At 40.4% G+C, this 26,762-nt stretch overlaps 1 protein-coding gene across 5 annotated transcripts in view; it reads right to left on the bottom strand.

Moving 5' to 3' along the window:
- zanl (zonadhesin, like) overlaps positions 1–23,279 on the bottom strand; it is a 46,176-nt gene extending 22,897 nt beyond the window's left edge. For 4 of the 5 annotated variants that reach the window (XM_033609998.2, XM_033610000.2, XM_033610002.2 and 1 more), the window contains exons 1-23: positions 23,185–23,279; positions 21,948–21,973; positions 19,093–19,242; positions 18,683–18,948; positions 16,634–16,718; positions 16,390–16,542; positions 15,277–15,444; positions 15,088–15,185; positions 14,918–14,996; positions 13,985–14,812; positions 13,691–13,884; positions 13,433–13,574; positions 11,919–12,163; positions 11,545–11,693; positions 11,182–11,310; positions 9,891–10,026; positions 9,543–9,684; positions 8,487–8,683; positions 8,177–8,315; positions 7,795–7,911; positions 4,734–4,858; positions 4,092–4,237; positions 55–198 (exon numbers count right to left, since the gene is read on the bottom strand). In XM_033609998.2, the coding sequence (XP_033465889.2) occupies positions 55–198; positions 4,092–4,237; positions 4,734–4,858; positions 7,795–7,911; positions 8,177–8,315; positions 8,487–8,683; positions 9,543–9,684; positions 9,891–10,026; positions 11,182–11,310; positions 11,545–11,693; positions 11,919–12,163; positions 13,433–13,574; positions 13,691–13,884; positions 13,985–14,812; positions 14,918–14,996; positions 15,088–15,185; positions 15,277–15,444; positions 16,390–16,542; positions 16,634–16,718; positions 18,683–18,948; positions 19,093–19,242; positions 21,948–21,973; positions 23,185–23,258 (3,932 nt within the window). In that variant the 5' untranslated portion in view covers positions 23,259–23,279. The remainder of the gene's footprint in view (positions 1–54; positions 199–4,091; positions 4,238–4,733; positions 4,859–7,794; positions 7,912–8,176; positions 8,316–8,486; positions 8,684–9,542; positions 9,685–9,890; positions 10,027–11,181; positions 11,311–11,544; positions 11,694–11,918; positions 12,164–13,432; positions 13,575–13,690; positions 13,885–13,984; positions 14,813–14,917; positions 14,997–15,087; positions 15,186–15,276; positions 15,445–16,389; positions 16,543–16,633; positions 16,719–18,682; positions 18,949–19,092; positions 19,243–21,947; positions 21,974–23,184) is intronic. The other variant, XM_033610001.2, reaches the window with a different exon arrangement.
- Between the last annotated feature and the right edge of the window lie 3,483 nt (positions 23,280–26,762).

Raw genomic sequence — 26,762 nt, 5'->3', positions numbered from 1 at the left:
AGTTTGAAGGAAATCCTTGAATTCTCAGATTCGGGCACAAAAGTGAAAACTCACGAGTCATCCTCATCCTCCTCTGTCTGCCAGCTGTTCCCGAAGTCATTGACATTTCCCACCAGAGTACCATCTGGTTTGGTGAAATCATTCTCTGGGTTCCCATCATAGTCACCGCAGAGACCGCACATCTGGTCATAGTAAGAACTGCAGAGACAGAGACAGACAGAAGACAAGGATTAAGAGATGAAGAAAAATGTCTTAAGAAGACTTAAAAGGTCAGATACTGTTTGTCCCTTTAATGGAATTCTAGAAACAAAGAGACAGACCGGAGAAATCTCCTCATCTGATGCTATTAGTCAGGGCATCATCGATGGAAGATTTATAACCAAAGTATTAAGAATGTTGGAGGGATTTATTAAAAATAGCAGATCTGTATGACCTTGATCTATAGCCTGGAGAGATGCCCATCTGATTTCTGAGGCTGTTTTCATGAAATAAACCTACACCCAGATTAAACCATGACCTTCAGCAGTTCATGGCATCTTATATCTGCTGCACCCAGCCCAGATCATTCTGTTCTTTAAGGTGCGTATCCTTGTGTATCCTTATCCTTGTATATAATCTTTTGTCTTCATCATTTTAGCCAAAATCCACAGGTGTATAAAAAGTAGGCATGTATTGCATCAGAAACACAGTGGTTTTCATGTTTGCACATTTTGTGTGATTCCAAAGGAGTGGAGATTATCAGTCCAGTTTTAGGTTTTATTTAAGTGTCCCAAATAAGACTGCTACAGAAGTTTTGCTTTCAGAATCCCACAATCTAAAAGCTGCTGGGATTTGCTGAGTTAGTGACACCATGTTGGATAGAGTTTCAGTAAACTAAATGGTATATTAAAGAAATAGTTAGGATTTTTTAAGTAGGGTTGTAAAAGGTACTTATACATAGTCAGTGTATTACATACAGTACAGGCCAAAAGTTTGGACACACCTTCTCATTCAATGCGTTTTCTTTATTTTCATGACTATTTACATTGTAGATTCTCACTGAAGGCATCAAAACTATGAATGAACACGTGGAGTTATGTACTTAACAAAAAAAGGTGAAATAACTGAAAACGTGTTTTATATTCTAGTTTCTTCAAAATAGCCACCCTTTGCTCTGATTACTGCTTTGCACACTCTTGGCATTCTCTCCATGAGCTTCAAGAGGTAGTCACCTGAAATGGTTTTCCAACAGTCTTGAAGGAGTTCCCAGAGGTGTTTAGCACTTGTTGGCCCCTTTGCCTTCACTCTGCGGTCCAGCTCACCCCAAACCATCTCGATTGGGTTCAGGTCCGGTGACTGTGGAGGCCAGGTCATCTGCCGCAGCACTCCATCACTCTCCTTCTTGGTCAAATAGCCCTTACACAGCCTGGAGGTGTGTTTGGGGTCATTGTCCTGTTGAAAAATAAATGATCGTCCAACTAAACACAAACCGGATGGGATGGCATGTCGCTGCAGGATGCTGTGGTAGCCATGCTGGTTCAGTGTGCCTTCAATTTTGAATAAATCCCCAACAGTGTCACCAGCAAAACACCCCCACACCATCACACCTCCTCCTCCATGCTTCACAGTGGGAACCAGGCATGTGGAATCCATCCGTTCACCTTTTCTGCGTCTCACAAAGACACGGCGGCTGGAACCAAAGATCTCAAATTTGGACTCATCAGACCAAAGCACAGATTTCCACTGGTCTAAGGTCCATTCCTTGTGTTTCTTGGCCCAAACAAATCTCTTCTGCTTGTTGCCTCTCCTTAGCAGTGGTTTCCTAGCAGCTATTTGACCATGAAGGCCTGATTGGCGCAGTCTCCTCTTAACAGTTGTTCTAGAGATGGGTCTGCTGCTAGAACTCTGTGTGGCATTCATCTGGTCTCTGATCTGAGCTGCTGTTAACTTGCCATTTCTGAGGCTGGTGACTCAGATGAACTTATCCTCAGAAGCAGAGGTGACTCTTGGTCTTCCTTTCCTGGGTCGGTCCTCATGTGTGCCAGTTTCGTTGTAGCGCTTGATGGTTTTTGCGACTCCACTTGGGGACACATTTAAAGTTTTTGCAATTTTCCGGACTGACTGACCTCCATTTCTTAAAGTAATGATGGCCACTCGTTTTTCTTTAGTTAGCTGATTGGTTCTTGCCATAATATGAATTTTAACAGTTGTCCAATAGGGCTGTCGGCTGTGTATTAACCTGACTTCTGCACAACACAACTGATGGTCCCAACCCCATTGATAAAGCAAGAAATTCCACTAATTAACCCTGATAAGGCACACCTGTGAAGTGGAAACCATTTCAGGTGACTACCTCTTGAAGCTCATCGAGAGAATGCCAAGAGTGTGCAAAGCAGTAATCAGAGCAAAGGGTGGCTATTTTGAAGAAACTAGAATATAAAACGTGTTTTCAGTTATTTCACCTTTTTTTGTTAAGTACATAACTCCACATGTGTTCATTCATAGTTTTGATGCCTTCAGTGAGAATCTACAATGTAAATAGTCATGAAAATAAAGAAAACGCATTGAATGAGAAGGTGTGTCCAAACTTTTGGCCTGTACTGTATGTCAGTTGGCATGTCTCCAGTTTTGAGAAGCAGGCTGGAGTACTGACCCGTAAGATTAGTAGTGTGCTGCTATGGATGGGGGCAGCAGCAAATGTTTTTTAACCACCAAAAAAAATCAATATCAGTTTAAGTGTATGCTATGTTTAGAATATTTATCACGCTTTACCTCACCATCAGACAGCCTTTTCCAATGGGGAAACCATTATCAGGTCCCCATCTAGGTTATCATCAAAGCCACCAGACTCCATTGAAAAAAAACTGTTGTTTTAGCTTGCTGAACACAGAGCTGCTGGTCTACCACTGCCTTTATCAGTTAGATAATTTGTGTTATTGTGTAACTTTGATGACTCTGAACTAACCCTCTAAAACATACTGCATAGGCACAGGCAGCAATGATGATTTGGGGCATATAGCATTTGGTTCTTATTTCACAGGCAGAAATTCACCATCTCTATTGTCACCATTATCGAAAGCATGTGAACACACATGAAGGCAGTGCCCATGTCTCATGGTCTCGTGCAAGTGCACATATGTCTGCGCAGTGTACAGAGAGGCAGTTCGAGCTACAGGCTACAATGAGGCTAAAAACAGAGTTCAAATGACGTTTTTCCAAACAACTTTTTATGTCGGGGCTTCAGGACACTTGGATCACTACGGACGAGATATTTTGTCGTTTCAATTATGTGTTCTTGGACGTTTTAATCTGGGGCGCCGTCAGCCATTAGGTGTGCAGTTGTGCTGCTACCCACTCCCCCCTCAGATCTCCGCAAGTGTTGTGAGGACTCTAAAACTTCACCAGAGCCTCCCTCAGTATATGGGTGAGTAGATAATGGCTGAATTTTCATTTTTGGGTGCACTATCCCTTTAATGGTGACTGAGCCCATGGCCCCCTGATAAAAGCCCTTGCATTTGCGAAATTATGAACTGGGTGTCTGTTGTGACATTCCTGGGAAAAATCACAAGCTCGTATAGTATATCATAGTTGGTGATACGTTTTCCATCACCCAGCAGTGGTTGGGTAGACGGAGCTAATGCAACAGACTCACTCATCAACTCACTTGTGTGTGAAGCTATGTACATTTTTTTCCAGTCTCTGCTAGTGCTGAGAGTAAATGGATACTATCCCCAAAAAAACAAAGACAAGAGCGATGATTACGGACGATGCAACTTTAAAAACAAGTGCAAACCTAAAGAAAAAGAAACAAACCTGGCACATTGTTTGGAACTCTTGGAAATGGGATAAAAAAAATAAATAAATAAACACCTTTAATTACTGCTTACCACCATGGGTGACGCTGGAGAGAACTAAACAGAGATCACTGAGATTGTAACTTAATTATCAATGAAAAGATGGAAAATGATGGAAGCATTTTCCTGCTGTATTTATCTGTATGTGTAACAATTTTCCAAATGACAAAGAGAATAAAAAAGATGCAAGCAACCCAGGATAGGAGGATCAACCTCTGATGACCTGATTGTAACTTTTGAATTAACCTGTATACCAACCTGGGAACTGTGATCTGGGCGTGATGGTTTCCATCCCAGCGCACCTGCAAGCCGAATGGTGTCTGCAGGATGATGTACTGACCGGACAGACTGAGAGAGATAAGGGGAGATGGGGAGTGAGGGAGGGCCACTCTCAGTCCATTCACCTGTCGGAGGTAAGGAAGAAAAGACAGCGTGAGGACGATGTTAAACAGAAGCAACAGGTACACCTAATGTTCACATTCACCTGTCAGCTTTTCAAAAGTGGCACATGAATAAAAAGCCAGCACACAGGGATTTACATCTTGGGCTGGATATGATGAAGGCGCATTGACAAAGAGAAACCTGTTTGATCTGCGGAGGGATCAAACAGATGAGTACAAGAGATGAGAAGGAGAACGAGTGTGGACAGATTTCTGGGATTATGGCATTATAAAGAGATAAAAGTGAGGGATAAGAGCAAATAAAAAGGCGAAGAGAACAAGTGACAGGCTTTGGGTTGTAATTTCAATAAACCTGAAGATTAAGATATAGAGATGGTGATACAGCTGTTGTGTGTGTGGCACATGTATATACACATGTTGTGCTGGTGCCATCCACCAGCTCGTTTAAGTACATTTATAGACAGAGAAAACATTGTGTATAGGTGTAAATGTTACTGACCAGAGTCCTCCTGGCCTTCATCAGGGTCACAGTGATTCCATTCACAGTCACATAGAGTTTTCTCAGGTAGGACACACCTGGTACTCCTCTCTCCTCATTCTTCCCCTCCACGGAGAACCAAGGCCCTGCACAGGGAGGATACAAACAGTCCATTGTCTGCTTTTTGCAGTAACTATATTTCTTAAACAGCATGTAAATGTGGATTTATCACATGTAAAATGTCCAATAAACACATGTGCCAGCATAAGAAAATTGTGTTTCTGGAAACATGGCTTAATATGAATTATACTAATCACCACTACAGCTGTTTTAATTTATCATGCAGTTTAAAGTGCCACCCCCTGGTGTAAGAACACCAGACTTTACAAGATCCCTTGAAGTAGACATGTGTCATCTAAATGTGGTTGCAATTGGTCAATGCCTTTAAAGAAGTATTTACCTGCTGGAAATACAGTCTTTTCACAAAACTAGGCTGTCTATACAGTAGAAAGACGCAAATACTTTGTGCTAGAAGACCAGCAAACACAGTGAAAAAAAGGCTGTTGCATTGGCTTTTGCCGAAAAGGTAGAAAACCTACAATTACCAGAATGCCCTGCACCACAGCAGACCAATAAATGCTCCCAGTGGATGTCATAATTCAAGTTGGTTTTGGTCGGCTCGTCCCAAAACAAAATGGCGACCAATTGATAACAAACAATCTCAAACAGTAAGCTAAAATGTTAATGAAACATTTAAGATGAGGAATAAGCAACACAGTAATAGAATCTTGGTTTTGATAAGACCTGCTTAGTTTTTCTTTTCTTTTTTTTTAAATTAATTGATTTATTTGTCATCACAGCTAAGTTAGCATTTAGCTAGCAAATATTTCACCATGTCCTATCTGGATACAAGCGTAAGATTACCTCGCTGCATTGTGTTACATTGAATACTCACTGTCCACACTGGAGCCGTTAAATATTATTCATATTCACAACATTACTATTGCAGGTAACTTATAGATATCATTGCTGTAGCTCTCATACTGCATTATACCACCATCTTCACTTTGTAAAACAAGGTAGCTTGCTAGCATCCCACATAAGTCTTACCAGAAACTTAGTTAGGTTTTTGTAGTAAAATAAGGAGGTGCCCTATAAGTAAATCATATAGGTACACCTTGGGAATCAGTCATTCCTTGTCCATTGCGGCGCTTAAAAACAGAAACAGGGCGTCTGACAAAATTTCAGCTCAAAATGGCGTACTGCCTTGCACTGCATCACATCATGTCGCTTATGGGCAGTTAGGACAGTACAAAAGGAAACAATGGAATAAAACTGATTTAGTCGCTGACACTCGCTCACTTTGCATCCAGTTCGAACATGATTTTAGGTTAAAAGATACCAGTGCAGTTACATGACCTGCCCACCGACTGCATGACTCACTCACCATACTAACATGTCAGGCCATGATCAGCCTCTTTCGCTCCTTCGTCTGGAAGCAGAAGCTCTTAAGAAAATGCTAAATTAGAGTTTAGCTAGGAATGAAGTAGGCATATTAGGCTAAAACAGGGTCAGTTAAGGTTAGGGTAAGAGTAATGGTCAGGGTTCTATATTGTTACTTACTCCATATTGTTACTAATGTGAATCACATCTTCATGTATAATGACTTAAAAAGTAGCCACTTATTCCTGTGTTTTTAGTGTTTCTCAAATTGCTTATTTCCATCCTAAACACTTTTTAAGTGCACAAGTGTGTTAAGTGCATTCACACTGCATAGTACAGAAAGGCAGTGTAGTACTGCGGCACTCAAAATGGTCTAAGAGTTGATTGTGGAATGATGGACACTTCTCACCCTAAACGGTCGCCACCTTTGTGATGTAGCGGAGGCTACATCACAAACTTCTCAACTTTTGACAAGATGGCTGGGGACAACAAGGAGCCTATTAGTTATGTTTTTTGCACTAAGTGCCAATACTGTCACTGTTACTGACTGAATAGAAGCAGTCAGTAACGTTTGTTGGGTCTGTAATGATTTGGTACCGCAAACAATGATATGAGTGCTAATGTTAGTTTGCTAGCTAACGTTATCAATCGCTAGCTTGCTAACTTACTCTTGTGTTTGAGAGAGAAAGAGGAAGCAGCAGATGTCTCTTGATCCGCTTCTTTACTCTTTAGAACTGTGGTGGTGGCTGGCATACAAAAACAGCCCAAGAGCCAGCAATTCACATGAGCAAATGAGAAGGGAGATCTGAGCACCGGTAAGATGGAGGCAAGTTTATCATAGTTCATGTAATGTTACACACACTGCCCACTTTGTTATGCTACAGAGCTGGTTGAAAATCAGAAGTCCCAGTATCCCTTAAACGGGCACTGTGTAGGAATTTCTCCCATCTAGTGCTGAGATCGTATATTGCAACAAACTGCATCGGTGCTCTCTGCTGCCACCACATCTGTAACGTGAATTGCAACTATGGTAGCCGGTAGCAAACAAGAAGCTGCAGGATGTCAACTACCACTACTTCAACTAGTGAGACAGCTTTTTTCTATTTTATCTTATTTTTTTATATTTCTCCCTCTCCCCTCGCTGGAAGCATCGGACCTCCCACTGCTTGCTCCCGCCGTGATTAAACACTGAAAATAAAATAAAAGAGGGAGACAGTTTTTTCCTATTTTATCTTATTTTGATATATTTCTCCCTCTGGAAGCGTCCGCCCTCCCGCCACCCTCCGCCTCTCCCACCTTAATTAAACACTAAAAACAAAAGTAAAAGACAGAGACATTTTTCTATTTTCATCTTATTTAGCTATATTTCTCCCTCTCCCCTCTCTGGGAGCGTCCGACCTCCCGCCACCCACTCCCATCTCAAACACGGAGGCCCCCTGCACATACTCCCACTGGCCTGCTCGGGTCTCTCTCTCCGCGGAGCCCGCCCTCCCGGCCCTGCACACATTCCCACTCGGGTCTCCCTCTCCACGGAAACCGCCCTCTTGGCCCATCTTCCTCCCAAAAAGCTATGTTTGTCACACTGTGGCAGGTGCAATGAAAATGAATGACACTTATAAATATCTAAATCTCATCCTACCTGTGTGGTTCTTGCAGGTTCTGGCTAGTGTGTAGGTGCATGTTCCCATGAAGCTGTAGAACTTCTTGTCAAACGTGTTGTAGTGAGGATCTCCAGACACCACACAGTCCTGAGAGCCTGAAAGAGAATGACAACATCAGACTACACTACAGCTGAGCTAACAGCCTTCAGCTGCTGACTGAGTGCTTTCCAAAACTTTGAACTCTCGGTGAGACAATGGCAGAGTTCTTTTGTTAAAAATGATTTTGAATCCGGACAATAGAGCATCTGCTTCTAAGCTGTAGCAATGGGATGTCACTCTGTTATTCCACTCCTGCAAGCACAGTATAATTCCTATCCTGTTTAAATACTTTGTATAGTAGTGTGTTGAGTGTAAACTTACCGGTGGGATAGCAGCCCAGCTCTCCCTCCTGGAGTTTGCACTCATGCAGTGGGGGGCATTCAGCGGCCACACAGGTAACAAAGGGAGCATCACACCTACACTTCAGCTTACAGTCCTCCACATAAAACTCGTCTCCAGGCTGACACACACATTTAAACTGTGTTAGCATGAGGAAGCTTAAATCCAAGGCCACAATGCCCTCACAATGCAGCAATGTCCTCAGTATGATAATTTCAAACTGAAATTGGTCCACTCCAACACACACCCCATTCTATTCTATGAAATTCTATAATCTATTGCTTCACTGTACCTCATAATACTGGCCGTTGGTGTGTTTGCAACCACATGAATTCTTCTTAACACACTTGCCAGCACTCAAGACATAGCCAGGATTACACACACATGCCTCAGAGCAGGGCCCACCGCAGGAAGGAGGTTTTCCAGAACATGTCTCCTGACAGGGGTCTGCACAGGGCTCATAGTGACTGTTGGGGCCGCAGCTCAGGGCTAAGGGGAGGATGAGAGACTGAAGTTAGTGATAGGGTGGGCATAGAGGCATTTGCCAAGACTGGCCTGTTATTTATGAAGATATTCAATGGAGAAAATAGCACAATTTTTTGTTTGTTTGTTTTAAACTATGTAGGTCTGATATGTGGGCTGTAGGCACATAACTAACCAGGGTTATATGCAAAAATATGATGCTGTTACTAATTAAAACTCACAATAAATAAACAAAAACTCAATTTTCATACCAGACTGTGAGCAAACACTTGGCTTAAAAAGTCAGGGTCAGGGATCAGGGTTAGAAATTAGCACTAGCCATCAGCCAAATGCTGGTAAAATATGGAAGTGGCTGCTAGATTTGCATCACTCACCAGCCAAAAAAAAGGTAATCTATTGAGTGGCTGCTAGATTTTGGAATCCAGCAGTCACAGTGGCTGGTGAACAAAAACAAAGTTCATTTCCAACTCTGGAGCAGATTTTGAAAAGATTTAATATTGGATGGCAAAAAAAATTTCACAGCTCAATGCTGATAAGATGGAGGTTCTGGTTGTTGCTCCAAACAAGCTTGCCTCCCTGATTATGCAAAGTATTGGGCATCTTTCTTCTGCTGCCCACTCAAACCTGCATAATTTAGGGGAAATATTTGATCGAGCCTCATCATTCGACACCCATGGTAAGCAGCTGACTAGATCTTGTGTATTCTAATAACTAAACTGAGATTTGTAGTTTCAACTGCTGAACTAACTTGCTCATCTGGAGGTAATAAAGAATGCTGCTGCAAGGAAACTCACACATTCTTACTGTCCCTACATCCCTTCACCCACCTATCATTTCTCCCTCCATTCTTTCCCCCAACACTCACGGCAGAAAGTTTCATTCCTCCAGGGTCCGATGTTTACCCCGCGGTCCTGGCATTCATTGACGTAGGCTTCTATGGCTTCACACAGAATGGGCTTGGCTCCGTCCAGCTCACACAGGTCAAAGACACAGTCCCTGAAGTAATTCTGAAGACACACACGTAGTTTAAACACAAAAACTCTAATATCTGTCTCCCCATCTTTTTGGCTTCTTATTTCAGTGTTATTGTAGTGCTTTATTTCATGTAGGCAAACAAAACAAATCTTACAACCTTTAAAAAGAGAATTGGGTCTTAATTATGTGTATATTATTGTATATGTATGTGTCTGGAAATGTGTGTGTAGTGACATACATTTGGGTTGACTTTGGGGTGACACACAGCGAAGGGGCCCTTTTTGTCTAGCAGGAGGCCGCAGTATCCAGAGCTTTCATACAGTTCCTGGTCTTCTTCACACCCAGGGATGGTGGTGTTGGGTTTCTTATTACACCTGTCAACACAGTCAATTAGAGAATCTGTGTGTGTGTGTGTGTGTGTGTGTGTGTGTGTGTTGGTTAGTTTTTGTCATGAGTAATAAATGATGATGATGAAATGATGAATAATAAATAATCATACACTCAATGGAGTCATACAATCATACAAATTAAGGTGCTAACTAGAACCATATAGGGATCTTGGGCCTGTCCCAATAGAAGAACCCTAATTTGGTTCCTTTAATAAAGGTTCTATGTGGAACCTTTTCAGGGGGTTCTACTAAGAGGCCAATATAAAGGGTTATACCTAGAAACATCTATGAAAGGTTTTACTCTGAACCTTTTATAAGAGGTACTACAGAGAACCCTTCTATGGTGTAATGGTTTCACCCAAGTCCCTCTCTGGTGGTTCTTTCCAGAATTTTTCCACCTTCTAAGGGAGTTCAAAAGAAACCCAGCCAAGAGGGTTTTACCAAGAACAATTTAAAGTCGGAGGGTTTCATCTAGAACCCACTCAGGGAGTTTTACTAAGAACCCTTTTATATTCCACTAATCGTTAATTTTAGTTTAACAGACTAGCCTGGGACCAAGGGAACTAGTTCCAGCACCCTTGAGGTCCATAAGACTCCTAAAGGGCTGGGGCTGTTGTGGTCCAACCAACAACACAATCATAATTCACAATCGTATTTTACGGGGTGGAGATTTTGTGAAACCACTGTTACAGCTTTTACTATTTCAATGTTGCTGTGGAGTTCAGCTCTACCAGAATCAATGGCAGATTGCACAGTAACTCCACCAATTAACCAATGAACATGTATCTGTTCAATACAGGTACGCAATTAACTATTATATGGCATGAAATTATGGTAGATGTCAACTATGGCAGTACAAAAAAATTAGATGAAAATGAACTGAATAAGGGGGCTTCCGACAGGCCTACATCTACATTTGAGTATTTAGGGGTTGGGATGTTTGAACACCTGTGCTTTCAACAGTCCTTTAAGAACTCTTTCAAAAGGTTTCTTAATGAAACCTTTAGTCTTACAAAGAACCCTTCTTCAAAAAAGGGTTTCTCACATGCAGATGGTTCTCGACAGAAAAGATAAGACAACATAATTCAATGTATTTTAAGTCTGATAAAGTCTTATTAAATATTAACATATGCTACTGACTCTGGATCAGTGTTCCAGCTGTGTCCAAAGTCATTGGCATTGTTGGTCAATGATCCATCTGGTTTACGGAAGTCATCTTTGGCATCTCCATCGTAATCTCCACACAGTCCACACAGCTTGTCCTTATAACTGCAGATCACAAGAAATTCTGCAATTAGTGATTTTAGGAGGTGAGAGCAACAAATTATTTAGAGCTACTTCTCCACCATGTCAAAGAGTTTGTGACTTGTTTCAACCAAGCACTAGTGTTTTCACTTATTATCTGTGTTTACTATCAGCATCATCAAAAACTCTGTGTGGGGTCGGGGTAGGAATGTAGGCTATAGAGACAGTCTCAATTGAATCTGTTCACTCTTAACTTACTCTTTGATCACTTTGATGTCCATGAAGTGGTTTCCATCATAACGAACTGTCACACCAAAGTTCATGGATACTGTGTAGTGCTTTCCTGACTTGAATACAGAGACACCAGGGGCTGGACTCACTGGCAGGTTTACATTGGTTCCATTCACCTGTGTAGGGAAAGCAAATAGGTGATTACAGATAAAACAGAACAAGTCAACTTTTAAAAACTCTCTGTGCATACAAATCACTTTAAAGTTATATTGGTAACTGAAAAGTTGCATTTTCTGCAGAGAAATCTCTGAACTCAGATATGTTTAGCTATGCCAATAGTATGAATGGTGTTACCTTGCCACTCTGTCTGTTAAAAAACTGTTTATTCCTTCATTTCTTACCTGTACCGTACCACCTTTGAGGATGGAGATCTTCAGCGAGTGTACATATACATGTACGGCCTTCACATAGGAGATGGTAGGCTTGTTAAAGCGGTTTTCATTGTCAGCATGAACCTCAAAGTGTGGCAGAGATGTTTTATTGCAGGGTCCAGACATCAAATAGCTGCAGTTGCCCATGAAGTTGTACTTGCGTTTGTCAAAGGTGGTGTAGTGGGGATCACCAGATGCTATGCATGTTGATGTACCTGTGGTATGAGAAATTGTATGTTAGTAGTTATTTTGTTACAAATGTTTCACTGATCTTACAAGTACTTACAAACTAACTAAACTCCATCGAATACAGCAGATGATGAAGACACATCACCTGAGACCAAATTAGCTTATATGAGATGGTCAGTTTGAAGTAATTTCTGCAGTAATTGAGTCCAAAGTCCAGCAGCTTTACTACAATACGTATGCCGAAATTCATTTGAATTGAATTTTAAAAAATACTTTTACAACAAAAACTGATGTATGAGATTAATTAATCACATGTATGTAATGACATGTATGTAATTAATTAGATTCATTTTTTTAATTACCTGACAGCCCTATTTAAAACTCTTTGTTGGATATGTCAAACAGCGTCTGAAACCACATCCCTGTCCCCTAGAAATTACGTTTATACACAACTACTTTGAAACAGCAATTAAGTTTTTGAGGGAAATGTAATGCTGACCAAGTTATGTTTTCTATTAATAATGAGGATATGTTGCTAATTAACATATCTGACAAGTCACAAAAATGTTGATACTGAACATATCAGCAAAATGTTCACTGAAAACATATTTCAGTTGTTTTCCACCAAAATAGGCAATGTTGCAATACAGTATGCACTCATAGAGACTAAAGCAATTAAAAACATTTGACCAAAAAACATGATCTTTCCCCAACCCTCACCAAAGTTAATTTGTTGCCTAAAACTAGAACAGCCGGAACAGACAGAAGTCTGGATGTAAAATTCTGGTGTCAAGGTCCTGCACTTTGTACACCTGCCATCATCTACAACCACCTCCTTCTGAAACCTATGCAGTACATAAATGTAGTGTTTCGATACCTAAAAGAAACGTTTCTGAATATCATCCAGGCAGCAATTGTATTGCTACAACAACATAATTAAGAAAGCAGATTAGCAACAAACAAATGTAATTTCTAGGAGGCAGGGTTGGAAACCCCCCATCCCTCCTGAAACACACCCAGCAAGCATGTCCTAAAGCTTTGTTATTTCATTCTTGTTACAACTCCTATTACAAGTTCAAGGAATGCTTGTCAATAAGTGCACACCTTTACCCCCATCTGAACAATTATCCTGTTTTGTCATTCTCTACAAAGACAGACTTTCCACCATCAAGCACAGTTCTAAACACTTTTGCCATCAGATGTGGTTGGACAATACAGTGCCTGAACCAGATCATTTTGAGCATCTCGTAAAAGTTCCTGTAGAAATTCCTTGACAATTTACCAGACATTATTACCTTTAGGATAGCAGCCTGCAACACCATTGACCTCGCGACACTCTTCAGTGGGGTCACAGGAGTTATCAACACATTCCAGAGTGTAGTTCCCTGCACAGCGACACAGCTTTGAGCAGCCATCTCCAAATATAATTTCGCCAGGCTAAAAGAAAATTGAACAAATGATCAGTATTGGCAGGATGTATTGTGTGTCACTAGAACTAAATAAAACAACTCTCTTTTCATGTAGGCATGTGGGTACATTAACTACAATCTGACCTCATAATAGTTATTATGCTCATCCAGACAGCCACATTTCTCCAATGGCACACATCGCCTTCCCTTGAAGACATATCCTGGTTTGCAGAAGCAGCCAGTGATACAGGAGCCAGTACAGTTGGTGGAGGGTTCCATACAAGTGGGTATACAAGCTGGACCACAGTCTATATACTCTGCATCAGGAGGACATGGGTCTGTAAGGCAGAAAGAAAAGAAATTGTATAATGAATATGGAGAAAATACATATAAGAAAGAAAGAACTGAAGAATTGAATTAAGTATGAGCATGTCATACTTGGTGGCTTGGTTGTTGTTGGTTTAGCTGTAGTTGGTTTAGGAGTTGATGGCTTTGGTGTAGTTGGTCCAGGAGTTGTTGGTTTAGGTGGAGTTGGTTTGGGTGTACTGGGGCCTGGTGTTGTTGGTTTTGGTGTTGTTGGTCTGGGAGTTGATGGTGTAGGTGTGGACGGACCAGGAGTTGTTGGTTTGGGCGTAGTTGGTTTAGGAGTTGATGGCTTTGCTGTAGATGGTCCAGGACTTGTTGGTTTAGGTGTAGTTGGTTTGGGTGTACTGGGGCCTGGTGTTGTTGGTTTAAGTGTGGTTGGCTTGGGAGTTGTTGGTTTGGGCGTAGTTGGGCCTGGAGTTGATGGTTTAGGTGTGGATGGACCAGGAGTTGTTGGTTTTGGCGTTGTCGGTTTGGGAGTCGTTGGTTTGGGTGTAGTCGGGCCTGGAGTTGATGGTTTAGGTGTGGATGGACCAGGAGTTGTTGGTTTTGGTGTAGTCGTGCCTGGAGTTGTTGGTTTAGGTGTGGTGGGCCCTGGAGTTGTTGGTTTTGGTGTCGTCGGTTTGGGAGTCGTTGGTTTGGGTGTAGTCGGGCCTGGAGTTGATGGTTTAGGTGTGGTTGGCCCGGGAATTGTTGGTTTCGGTGTAGATGGTTTAGGAGTTGTTGGTTTTGGTGTAGATGGGCCTGGAGTTGATGGTTTAGGTGTGGTTGGCCCGGGAGTTGTTGGTTTTGGTGTAGATGGGCCTGGAGTTGATGGTTTAGGTGTGGTTGGCCCAGGAGTTGTTGGTTTTGGCGTTGTTGGTCTTGGAGTTGTTACCGGTGGTAGAGGAGTTGTTGGCTGAGCTATACATGAATATACAGAGTTTTTAATGAAAACATCTGCCACTGACACAACATAAATATATTTCTTATGGTGCAGAGAGTAATTGTCTTTGGTCAGTTTCTTACCTTTGCAGGCCATGACACACACAGCATCAACAGCGATATCTGTCTGAGACGTTTCTCCATAGGTACCCACAATCACAAACTAAAATAAATATAAATGTGACAAGAAAGTTAATGTTAACATATGCACACACATATGCACATACAGAGGCACTCAGAGTTTAAGTGTTTACCTGAATGGCAGCGTTTCCCAAGTACCGGACCTCTGCAGGCTTCCAGCCCTGACCCTGATTCCCCTTGACAGTAAAGAGAACAGGTCCAAGGCTTCCACCTGGTAAACAGTATTAAAACTCAAGCTTAACAAACATTTTCATGCAGTCTGTGTTCCTGTTTGTATGGACATCACAATAAATGCAGACTACCTGTAGTGATGGTGTGGACGCTGAGCTCCATGTTTTTGCTGGTGCCATAAAGGTAGTAGTGGAAGGTGAGGTCCAGACATCCAGACGACTGGGTCATTACAGGACTTCTGATCTGAGACTTGACTCCGGGGACAGCCTCGAAAGAATCCATCAGCATGTAGGCGCCCACTATATATGGATGGGTTAAAATAATCAAATAAAAGATTTTTTTTAAAGATGCACACGTAAAGTAAAGTAAAGATGTGAGCGGGCGCAAAAAGTTGTGTCTATATTTGGTGAAAATGTTTAGCGAGTTAAGCGAAAGTTAAGCGAAAACAACAAAAAACAAAACAAAATTATGTTTATCTTAAAGCTTTGGTTACACAAATTCATGACCATGGAGTCAGTAGGAAATCTAGCATTACTGTTTCATGGTTGTATGCCTACACTAACCAATCAAGTTGCACTTACAGTTTACATCCATGTCTGTGAAAACATGGATGCGTCACGCACATCTTCAACCCGGCAGCACAGAACATCTATACAATCAGCACAGTTTCAAAGTGGACACCCAAGATTAGAGTCACCAATTCAGTATCTGACCAAATGTCCCCCCTTCTGTTTCTGAGTTATGATGTTGAATATTGGAAAGAAAAATGTTTTAGCAGAACCATATGATGTCAGAGTGAAGCTGACCTTTGACCTTTAGGATATAACATGTCATCAATTCATCATTATATCCTGTTACACATTTGTGTGAAATTTTGTCATACATGGTGTATAAATTCCTCAGTTATGACCAAAAACATGTTTTGTGAGGTCACAGTGACCATGACCTTAGAGCACTAAAATCTAATCAGTTCATTATTGAGTCCAAATGGATGTTCGTGCCAAATTTGAAAAAAAATACCTGAAAGTGTCCTTGAGATATCACTTTCAGAATAATGACATGGACAACCCGAAAACGTTACACCTTCGGTGTGGAGGCAGGATAATGCTAACCTTAATCTGGTACACAACTCATTTTGTTGCAGCAGTGTTCTTTCATACATATTGCATGTAATGCACTATTCTGGCAGACTATGTGAAACACACTCATTTCCATACAGGCTTTTGAAAAAAAGAATCACTTACATCCAGGTTTGGAGAAGTCATCATCAGGGCCAGTGCCTTCAGTGTCCGTTGGCCCGTTCCACTGTTCAAAGCCAAACATATCAGGATCCTCAATATGACTCGTCCACCCACACAGGTCACCAATGGTGTCAAAATCACAGCCGGACACACAGGCTGTGAAAAGAAAAAGCATTTGGACAATCAGTGATACTGCAATTTGTGTTTGTACTATGGTGTATGAGTGTGTGTGTGTATGGAAGCTTACAGGGACATGCTCCTTCAGTGATGACAATGTTGTCCAGAGATGTGTCACAGGAAGCACTCAAGCCTCTCTGAGCCTCGAACACAATCTATAGACACAGATCATCCATTATCACCATCTTGCAAGGAATCTTTGTATGTATGTATGTGTGTCCTTCACATATCATTGGATTGTCAAATTTGGTGTGATTTGGACGTGAGACATGTTCAGTATTAATAATCTTTCAATAAACACGCAAACAGCGCTCTTTGACTGTGTGCAGTGGTGGGGGTGGGGCTTCAGGCCTCTGCTGAGAGTTGAGCATGTCTTCATCTATGTAAGCAGGGACCATCTGGCGCTCACTAAGGTATATTGTACAACAGATGAAGAAAGAAACAAGAGATTTTTTACATGTAGCAAACATTTTAAGTATCAACAATGTAACTTTTATAATGAACGCTTTTGTTCCAGCTGGTAAGTTACCCTGGCTGATGGGTTGACTGCAGTTTAGATGCTAGATATTTACAACCGAACTCTTCTTCACTTTCCACAAGCACGATCTTAGAACCTGGAGGAAGTGCCCCTCTGCCACTGAAACTCAAAGTGGCAAACTCAGATAAGGTTTGCCACTAGGGGTGTAAAGATTCATCGATTACATCGATGCATCGATTTATTTTCCTACAATCTAACTGCATCAATAGAGCCTTGGCAAGTTGTCCCTCACTGATGACGATATCGCTGTGAAATCGATTTACAAGGTCAAAAATCGATTATATCGATTACTAAGCATTTGTGTGTTGTATTTAAGCACGACAACGTTATATACATGTATTTTTATCACTTCTACTCGTAAAGTTGCTCGATTCGCTTCACTCTCCCTGAGTGTGACGTCATCGGCATGTGCCCGTAGTGCCGACTCAAAACAAAACGAAGCATGGCTAACAGCAAAGAGGAGGCGGACGAGCTGGAGATTTTCAAGCCGAATTTGAAGTCGAGTGTGTGGAAACACTTTGGTTTCTGCAAAAAAGGAGGTGTTCTGGACAAGTCGGTGGCTGTCTGTCAAATGTGTACTGACTGAGTAAAATGACAGAGAAGAAGCAGGGAAAACTACTGTCCATTCAACCTGATAGGTAAGGTTGCACTTTATTTTTGTATATTATTGTACTCCTTTTATACTGAGTAAAATGACATAAGTAGCAGGGAAACCTACTGTCCATTGCACTTTATTTTTGTGTATTATTGTACTCCTCTTATACTGATTGAAAATAAGAGAAGTACCAGGGAAACCTACTGTTCAGCTGTAATTCTGCCTGGAGGAATGTTGATCACACTTTTTTTGTCTTTTGATCAGCAGGTTCTGAACTTGTGATAATTGTAGTATTTAATAAAAGGTGAATGTTTTTGCCATTAATCGTTGTGTTTACTTATTTATATCCAAAATTAATTAATCCCTGATTCTCTTTCAAGAAAAAACTCCCCTGCACTGTCCACAGTATTCAGGTATGTATTTCACAGTCACACTGGTTCAGTTTTTGGCAAAACAAAAAAAGTAACTGAATCGATTTCTAGCCGTTGAATCGAATCGAATCGAATCGTATCGTTCTAGATGAGCCAAATATCGTTCTTGAATCGAATCGGAACCATGGAAAATGATATGAATTGAATCGTTGTAAAAATGAATCGTTACACCCCTATTTGCCACTGTTGATGTTACCACCAATAAAATAACTCTGGTTATTAAATCCATGCTATAGGCCTACCTTGTAACTGCGGTAGCTATATCAAAGCAAGCGATTATTGCGCCTATTTATTGGAAGTGAATAGTTCTACATTGTGTACAGTGTATTTATTGATGTATTACAGTGTATTTCAGCTTTGATTCAGACTACAAGTAGCTGCGACTTGATTCTGTTCAGGGGCAAATTCAGTGATCTGGGGGCCCCATGAATGGTTTCAGACTTAACTTTATAGTTTCAAGTGACTAAGATTTAAATAGGCAATGGAAAATTTAAGTAACTTTTTCCCTTCACGACCAAATTGCCAGACAATCGACAGTGACCTGCTAATACTCACAGTGACAGTCTGACTGCTGGGTTTGGACACGGTGACAGAGCCCTTCAGCCAGGATGGACTCTGGATGCCTGTCTTCCTCCAGACCATTTCTTCACTGCTGGGCCTTGCAGCCAGAACCCTCAGCTCATTCTTACTGTCTGTGCCATACATGTAGTATCGAAACTGAACACAGATCTGAGAGGCGGGTGATGAGAGGGCAGGGCTGAGCAGACGAACTTTCTGTCCATTGGACACATTGTCACACTCCTGGTAAATATAGAAGCCCTCTGCAGACAGAATAAGACAGAAGGAAAACGTGTATTTATCGCATGATGAGTCAGATTTCAGTGTTTCCATCCTAGGATTCTGAATTAACCCCAGTCCTGAGGTAACTATACATATTTCATATAAGCCATGCATTCAGGACTGACTTCCATCAGGGTAGTCTCCAGAAGGGCCAGTGCCAGTGGTTGGGGTTGGACCTTTATGTCGGGTCCATTCACCGTTGTCTGTGGTGTCTTGTCGGAACCTGCAGAATGGGTCACTGTCCTGGTTAAAGTCGCAGGAGGTCAGCACTACTGCTGAAGAAACACAACACAAGCAGGTAGACAAATGGATATTGTAAAGGTCAATTAGATTAAGAAAAGAAATTTACCATCAAAACAAGAACACAGTGATGAACTGCACATTTATTTCTAGTAATACACTGTAATTCTAAAATACAATAAGAAACAGTAAAAAATACAGTACTTTGCTGTTGCCAGTTAATTACCATAAATTTACAGTGAGAAGTTTAACAGTGGCAACATCTTGCATTCTTGGATTCTGGGCAACCCGATAGCCAGAAAAAAAATGTTGGCATTGTATGTTTCTGCAAACAACAGATACATTACACTTGCATGTTCTTATGTAACAGATATGTTGAAACTTTGAGCTTAAACAATGCCGTTGTTTAGGCACAAAAACCACTAAGTTGTGGCTAGGAAAAGATCATGGTGTGGTTTAAAACATCCGGTTTTGGGGGGCACAATGTTGGTAGGAAAAGCAGCAATGCCTCGGTAAAAAACAACCACTTTTGGAGCCTATGACTTGGTAAAACATAGCTGGGTTTGTTGTTTGTTGGTCTCAAAGAGTGGTATGCAGCTTGGTAGGCGCCTCAATGCCAACATTTTCTTGTGGTGACTGGGCTGTTCTGGGACAGTCCATGAGGAGTGGTTCTAAACATGGAGGGTAAGTATAAGTTTGGTTAGGAGAGAAAAGGGAAAAAAGAGGCACTTGCTCGAAATGTTACACAGCAGTAAAGTCCCTCTAACGGGAGCTACTTGGTGTGCAGATCTATTTATTTCTACTCTTCAGAAATGAATGCACTATTTCTACTTAAACTCACATTTAGTTTCATTGGAACATAGAATTTCTGTCTTTACTACAGAGCACACTGCTTTACTGCCTTATCTTTGATTTGTTACTTTATCATAGCATCTTTAGGAGAATATTAACTGCCAATTTTTTAACACAAAAAAACATAAAGAGGAGGTGGCAGCACTGTTTAAGCTCTGAGTAGAGTCTACAGTATCGTGCCTAGCCTCAACAACCTCCACCAGTCAGAGGGTATGGCAGTGTTACCAGACGTTTGATAATTATGAGGGATATTGAGGATCGGCCAGTATTGGCTTTAAAATGAACTAAAATGAAACTTAACAATCAGAATTGGCCAAATTGTTTTTCTTATATTGCACAATGAATGAATATTACATAGATTTAAAAGTATTGTATTTCATGTCTCCATCTGCTGGTGGGCCATCACAATAAGAGTATGCATACATAACATGATGTTAATTCAACTACAGAAGAGACTTGGAGAGCACTAAAATTAGGTAGGGAAAATTATAGATATATATCAATATCAGTATTGGCCATTAAGTTGTTATATATTGGCACATCGGATATCAGCAAAAAATCCAATATTGTGCATTCCCAACACTTATCGTATTTTTACAAATACTGTTCCATCAGTAAGGCCAAAAAAGTGCCAGAATCTACAATAATTTGACCATTTTTATACTCTTACAGATAGAAGTTGGTTTTACTTTATGCTCTTTAATTTATTTCTCAACATGATCAGGAAAATATGGATTGCACATCTGCGTTTAAGCATCTTTTTTTACCTGACCTCTTCCCAGCTGAGCATGCTTAGCTATAATGTACATGACTGAAAATATGAGCAGTTGTGTTGTCTTGTAATTTAATTTTGTAATAGTAGGCTATTACTAAAATTGTCAGACTGATGGAGTTATGGACTCATACCCCCCTCCCTTGTCAATTCCTCGATTACCTGTTAAGTTATTTATATTTCTTTAGTCTGTAAGGGTTCACTGATCAAAAGAATCACAAGTGTTTTTCACAAAAATTGATCCAAGTTATGTATATTGCTTTAACAGGATGAAGTGGCTTTGTGTTGGTATCCCAGGTGCCATTAAACATGGATGCCATTAAATGACTTAACACATAATTGACATGTTTTTCGAAGCCTAATTTTCATACAAAAAATGTTCATAGCTACTAATTCAAATAAACAATTTGATCAATTTGATTTCCCATCTTTACTGAACAACTGTTATGTGTAAAAGGAATTAAAGGCCCGTCCCAAATATAAGCCGATTTAGTTCAGTGATTTCAGCAGATAATAGCCCAGGCTGCTTATTGAAGTTTTTACAGTATTTGTTCTTGTGGTTATGAGTCCCACACAATAATTTCAAGCCTCTGGTACTATACTTTACCATTTCCCATCTGGCAACATTGGAGGTATGGCAGCCTGCATGTAGCCACGAGGTGAAACATTGTCCCATGCAACATGGTTGAAACATGAAACATTTGCTGCTGCTTTGTAAACTTACTGTATGTCATGACAACACCAAGACACATGCTTTAAAATTAACTGGAAGGATCTGATTTTGTGCTCAAGCAAAGAAATCCAAAGCTAGTAATGCTAGCATCTATGCTAGTGACTTTACAATAATTTGAATGCTCTGAGTGAGGAGTGTTATCTCTCTGTAGTGTGCTGTGTGTATGTTTGGGCCATGTTAACTTCTCTGCACAGTGTGAAAGTGTTTGTTGGTTATGGAGAGTGACGATAAGGAGCTGTAAAGTGGTTAAGTCCACACTGATGCCAAGGACAGTGTGGTGGAGTCACATGCTGTGCCACTGTCTTTGCTCTGTGAGAGTATGCCATCAAACTAAAACTTATGGTCAGATTTAGATGATATTTCAGATTTTAAAAGCAACCTACCATCTTCTCTGTTTGTTTTCTGCAAGCTGTAGAGAGAGAAAGACAGGAACACATTCAGATTAACGTTTGGTTAAAAGCTGTTTATTTTTCTTTGTAGTAAATTTAGTAGCCTAAAAATGTAATGAGAAAATACATCAATATCCAAATTTGACCAAGAATTTCAATACGTAAAGGAACACCTCTATGGTTGTGTTAGGTAGGTCCAGATGCATAGAAGAATATAAATGTGCCTTAAAAGGCAAAGCGCTCTTATGTAAACTGCAGTCCACATTATTATGTAATTACAGAGGAAGTAAATAAGTGAAACCTTTCAATATGACTATCCTATGTATAGGGTCAGTCAACAAAAGCAAGGGCATGTTTCATCAAACATGGAACATGCAACTTTCTATCAGCAACATGAGACAGTTCCCTCTCAGTTTCATCAGGTTCAGTTTATTGAAACAAACGGCATAATTGCCAGCCATGCATAAGCAGGTGAGAGGCCTGTAGGACTTGCCACCATTGTGATCTACGTGTAAGCAGTGGGTGAAAAGTGTTTTATGGCATCATATAAAACATTATTGAATGTAATAAGGTCTGCTTAAACTTATTATTACCCAAGGCACTATCTTTATAGGGATTTAATAGGAACTTACACCGATAGCAGAGAACAGTAGTTCCCACCCTCAGGGACTGAGATCTCACAAGTTGTAAATTAAATTAGGAAGCCCATTTCTGCCAATGTGATGTAAATCCCAAAAGTCATCATAATGAGAAACATTCTTAAAATGATGACCTACCCATCTCAAGTAAGTTAGAATAATTAGTTTTATCCCTAATAATGAGAAACTTTCTAAAAAGCAAAATAATGTCACAAAAATAATCTTGAAATAATGACTTAGTAACACAAAATAATAACTTATGTATCTCAAAATAATGAGTTAGTATTTTAAAATAATAACTTGCAACACATTTACCAACTTATTGAGTAATGCAGGGCTGTGGCCAGGATTTATAATGAGACATGAGGGAGACACCCTTCCAAAGATACAGGACAAAAATTTCAAGCAGAGTAATTAATAATTGATAAGTGGATTGAGAAAATTAGATATTGACCGTCTCGCTATGATTCCTGTAATCTTAACAGATTTTTGGTGTGCTGGAAGAACAAAATCATAAATCATAAAAAAAAGAAAGAGTGATTTGTCATGTCATGGATTTGACACAATATCTATTTTTTGGGGGGACGACTCACCTGTCCTGCGCTTGTCCTTCTGCTCTGCAGCCACACATCCATAAGAGCAGAATTAGAAAATTTAAAGTATCCATGACTAACTCTTAGTTAGCAGGCGAGGAAGACAGAAGGACTGAGCAGCGGTCTTTATATAGAAGGCTTAGATGGTTGGCGGGGGGTTACTGTGTGGAAACCAGGGTGGCTGTGCTGGGTGGGTGGTATTGATGCTGAATTACATGAAGTTGCAAAATGTGTAAATGAGTAACTGTCAGTGATAGGGTCAGGGTGTGTTCCCTTTGGGTGTGAGTCTGTAGGTGTGTATCTAAGTCTATGTGTGTGTGTGTGTGTGTGTGTGTGTGTGTGCTTTTTGACCTCTCAGCAGTTCACAGGGTGGGTGGGGATGCCCATCAAAAAGAATTTGTACTGTATGACATTATAGAACTCATTGTGTAATAGAGTGCTTTGATTACTTGGGCACACCTTTTCAGAATGTACTGTATACTGGTATGTGTGAGAAAGGCTTGCTATCCATTGGGTTATCTCATAAATACAAATGGAGTAACAGTAAAATTGATTCAGAAAGTCAATTGTGATTGTATTGAAATGTAAATTACTTTTTGACTTTTGATTTACTCATCAAAGCAGATATATTATGTTAAATATTATTTAAAAGCAGGTAAGAAATATACAGTTTTTAGTAGTTGTTTATTCACCTAAAAAATGGCGTCCTCTATCCCGTCATGATCTCACTTGGTCTTTTATAGACCATTTTAAACTTGACAACATAATGTTTTAATGGATGGTTTTACACCCATGTTAGAAGTGTTACAACCTGTCTGTTACAACCACAATTCTCCATTCTTGTTCTGCATTTTGCATGAGGTCTGCAATGTTTGCTCCGGTGTTACTTTTGTGTACTGCTCTAGCTTGGAGAACGTGAGACAGCAATTGCCAATTGACCTTGAAGTCCAGGCGTCACAAGTTAATGCCACCCTTCCTGCTGTACTCAAAGACTCCCCAACTTTATGCTTCACTTCTCTGTAGAGCTTGGGTACAGCTGTGACGTTGAAAAAACTTCAGGATGGAGTCACATACTTGGATGCCTTGGATGATTTTAGCATGTAACAAAAGCCTTTGTTTTCAACAGCGCTGTATGGATGCAGATCTTTGCACACAAAGTAGGTGATGGACTGTGTTATTTTCTTAGCTCTCTGAGAGATGGATGGTAGTTTTGTCAAGCTAAGTCAGTCCAGTGTTGGTTGATTTTTTTAAAAAAAAATTTCAGTGGGTTTAGCAATAGCTTGGTTGTCAGGGACTAACACTATCTCTGGATGGTATAGGTGAGCCCTCATGTTTGTACTGTAGTATTCCTAGAGTATTTTACTCTCATATGACACTACCTGCAAATCACGTCATATCCAAGACCTTCTTTCCTTACGCCTTCATCTTTGTTTTGATGAACTTCCTGCCAAATGGCGCTGACTGAGACCTCTGCTGACCTCACCAGGAAAAAAAAAACATCTGCACCATCTAGTGGGCCCAATAATCCGTGGACCCTATGTTCTTTCTTTTTCCGTTTCAACACCAAAACAGAAAAACAGAAAAACAATCTTGTTTTTCTGATTTAAAACCAGAACAGAAAAACGGGAAAACAGAACAACAGAAATCACCCCTTTTGTAGTTGTTTTTTTTTTTGTTTTAAAATTAAAACAGAGCAACGTGAAAATTAAGTTTTTAATTTCTTTGTTTTGTTATTGTGATATTTGGATAAATTTGGGGAATGCTAGGACTCTGCGGAGGAACTTTTGAACTTCGCAGAGGAGCACTCCATTCTCAACTACTTGTATCCTCATTATGGCCATACTCCAGCCTTATGCAGACTTGATCTGTGAACGTTTTGAGAGTGGCAAGGAACAGGCAGAAATCAGTGACATTTTCCAGCCTGAAGGGGCCACGCAGTGTTCCATAATGCACGTCAGGAGATTCTGCATGGAGCACAACCTTCGCCGGAGAAGCGTTGTTTCAGACGCCGAATAGGAAACGGCTGTGGTTTCCACGGTTGGTCCCGTTGTATTTTCGTGCACTCTCTAATGCACAGGCTACACTACGTTATCACATGCTTGAAATTACATGAGAAATAATAAAATCAGAGTTTCACGAGACATAGTGGAAGGCAATTTTTCAGTCACTCTTCGTCACTGTTGTCATGGAGACTCAGGGGGCAGTACTTAGTCTGCCCATAATATATAAGAGGCTGTCCAGATACAGATATGCATGGTGGACCACGAATGGATAAGTCCTCTCAGTGTCCCTCTCTCTCTCTCTCACACACACACACCCACACACACAACTGAACCGGGGCAGGTCTTCAGCTTACATCTTTTTTTATGTTTTGAAACGGAAAAATGAAAGAACGAAGGGTACACGGATTGGGTCCAAAAAGCAATTGATTTTATTGTTCTAGTACCAAAAGTTGTATTCAAAAGTGTATTTGCAAAAATGAATAATGTATATAGGATAAGATCAATACTTAGAGTCTGCGTATTAATACAAAATATCCCAATACTATGCTATATTGACTTTTTCCCCCACCCCTAGTAGGTTAACTATATTGGACTCAACAGGGGCTTGAGTTGAGTTATATGCAATGCCAGCAGATGGCAGGAGCTACATTTAAAGCACCGTAGGCAAACATACAAGTCACTGAATTGTCCACAACCAAGTTCTTACAAATGTTTCACAATAAAAGCCTTAGAAAATGGAGGGATTCTCTCAGCCGAGGTTATATGGGGCTTTTAATTTGAAAAATATACAGGAAGTGTTGAGTTTGAAATGACAGCGTGATGCATTAACTTGATGAAGCCAACGGGAGCAGATAAAAAGTAAAAATATAAAAACACAGAGGGAATAATAAATAATGGCCCATTTATAATGTAGTCTGTTTCAAATGAAGCTGGGAGCCTCTGCAGTTGTGGTGAGTAAAAGCCCTGCCACTAGTTTTTAATTTTCTTACTTTATGTCCGTCTCCATTATGAAGAAATAACATTGTTTGCTAGCTTGATGGCAGTACTCAGTGGGTTGACAAAGTGCCTCTGCTGTTTCCTTTTTACTCTGTGTGGTAATGTCCCTAGAGGAAATATTAAAAAGGCTGGGGTGTTGTTGCCCTACAGTTTTCTATGGCAGCAGCTAACTCTGTGTTTCTATTGGTCAAAGTGACGGCTGTGATGGGAGTAATCCTGAACGACAAAAAGAAAATCAAACATGATAGATTTTGTAAGACAGAAAGTACATTGTGCACTTTATTTTATTTGTTTTTCGAAATAAAACTTGATAACCGTGATAGTTTTGTTCACAATAACCGTGATATGAAATTTTCATACAGTTACATCTAACTCCAATAGAACTGAGAACAAAGTCTGGCTCCATTGCAAAATTTGAATGCTTTCACTGATGTCATGTCCTCTCCTTCTTTTGTAGTTCCTGACAGGAAGTAAGCAGGGACCAGAGTTGTTGCCCTAACAACAGAATAGCAGTGAAACAGTCTGTATTTTCTGCATCATCACTTTTGTTACACTGCGTTATTCAGACAAATTGTTGTG

Source organism: Epinephelus lanceolatus, chromosome 22 (genome assembly GCF_041903045.1).
Source record: "Epinephelus lanceolatus isolate andai-2023 chromosome 22, ASM4190304v1, whole genome shotgun sequence".
NCBI classification, from domain to species: domain Eukaryota; kingdom Metazoa; phylum Chordata; class Actinopteri; order Perciformes; family Serranidae; genus Epinephelus; species Epinephelus lanceolatus.
The sequence above is the reverse complement of the archived record's forward strand: the minus strand, read 5'-3'. Positions and strand labels throughout refer to the sequence as shown.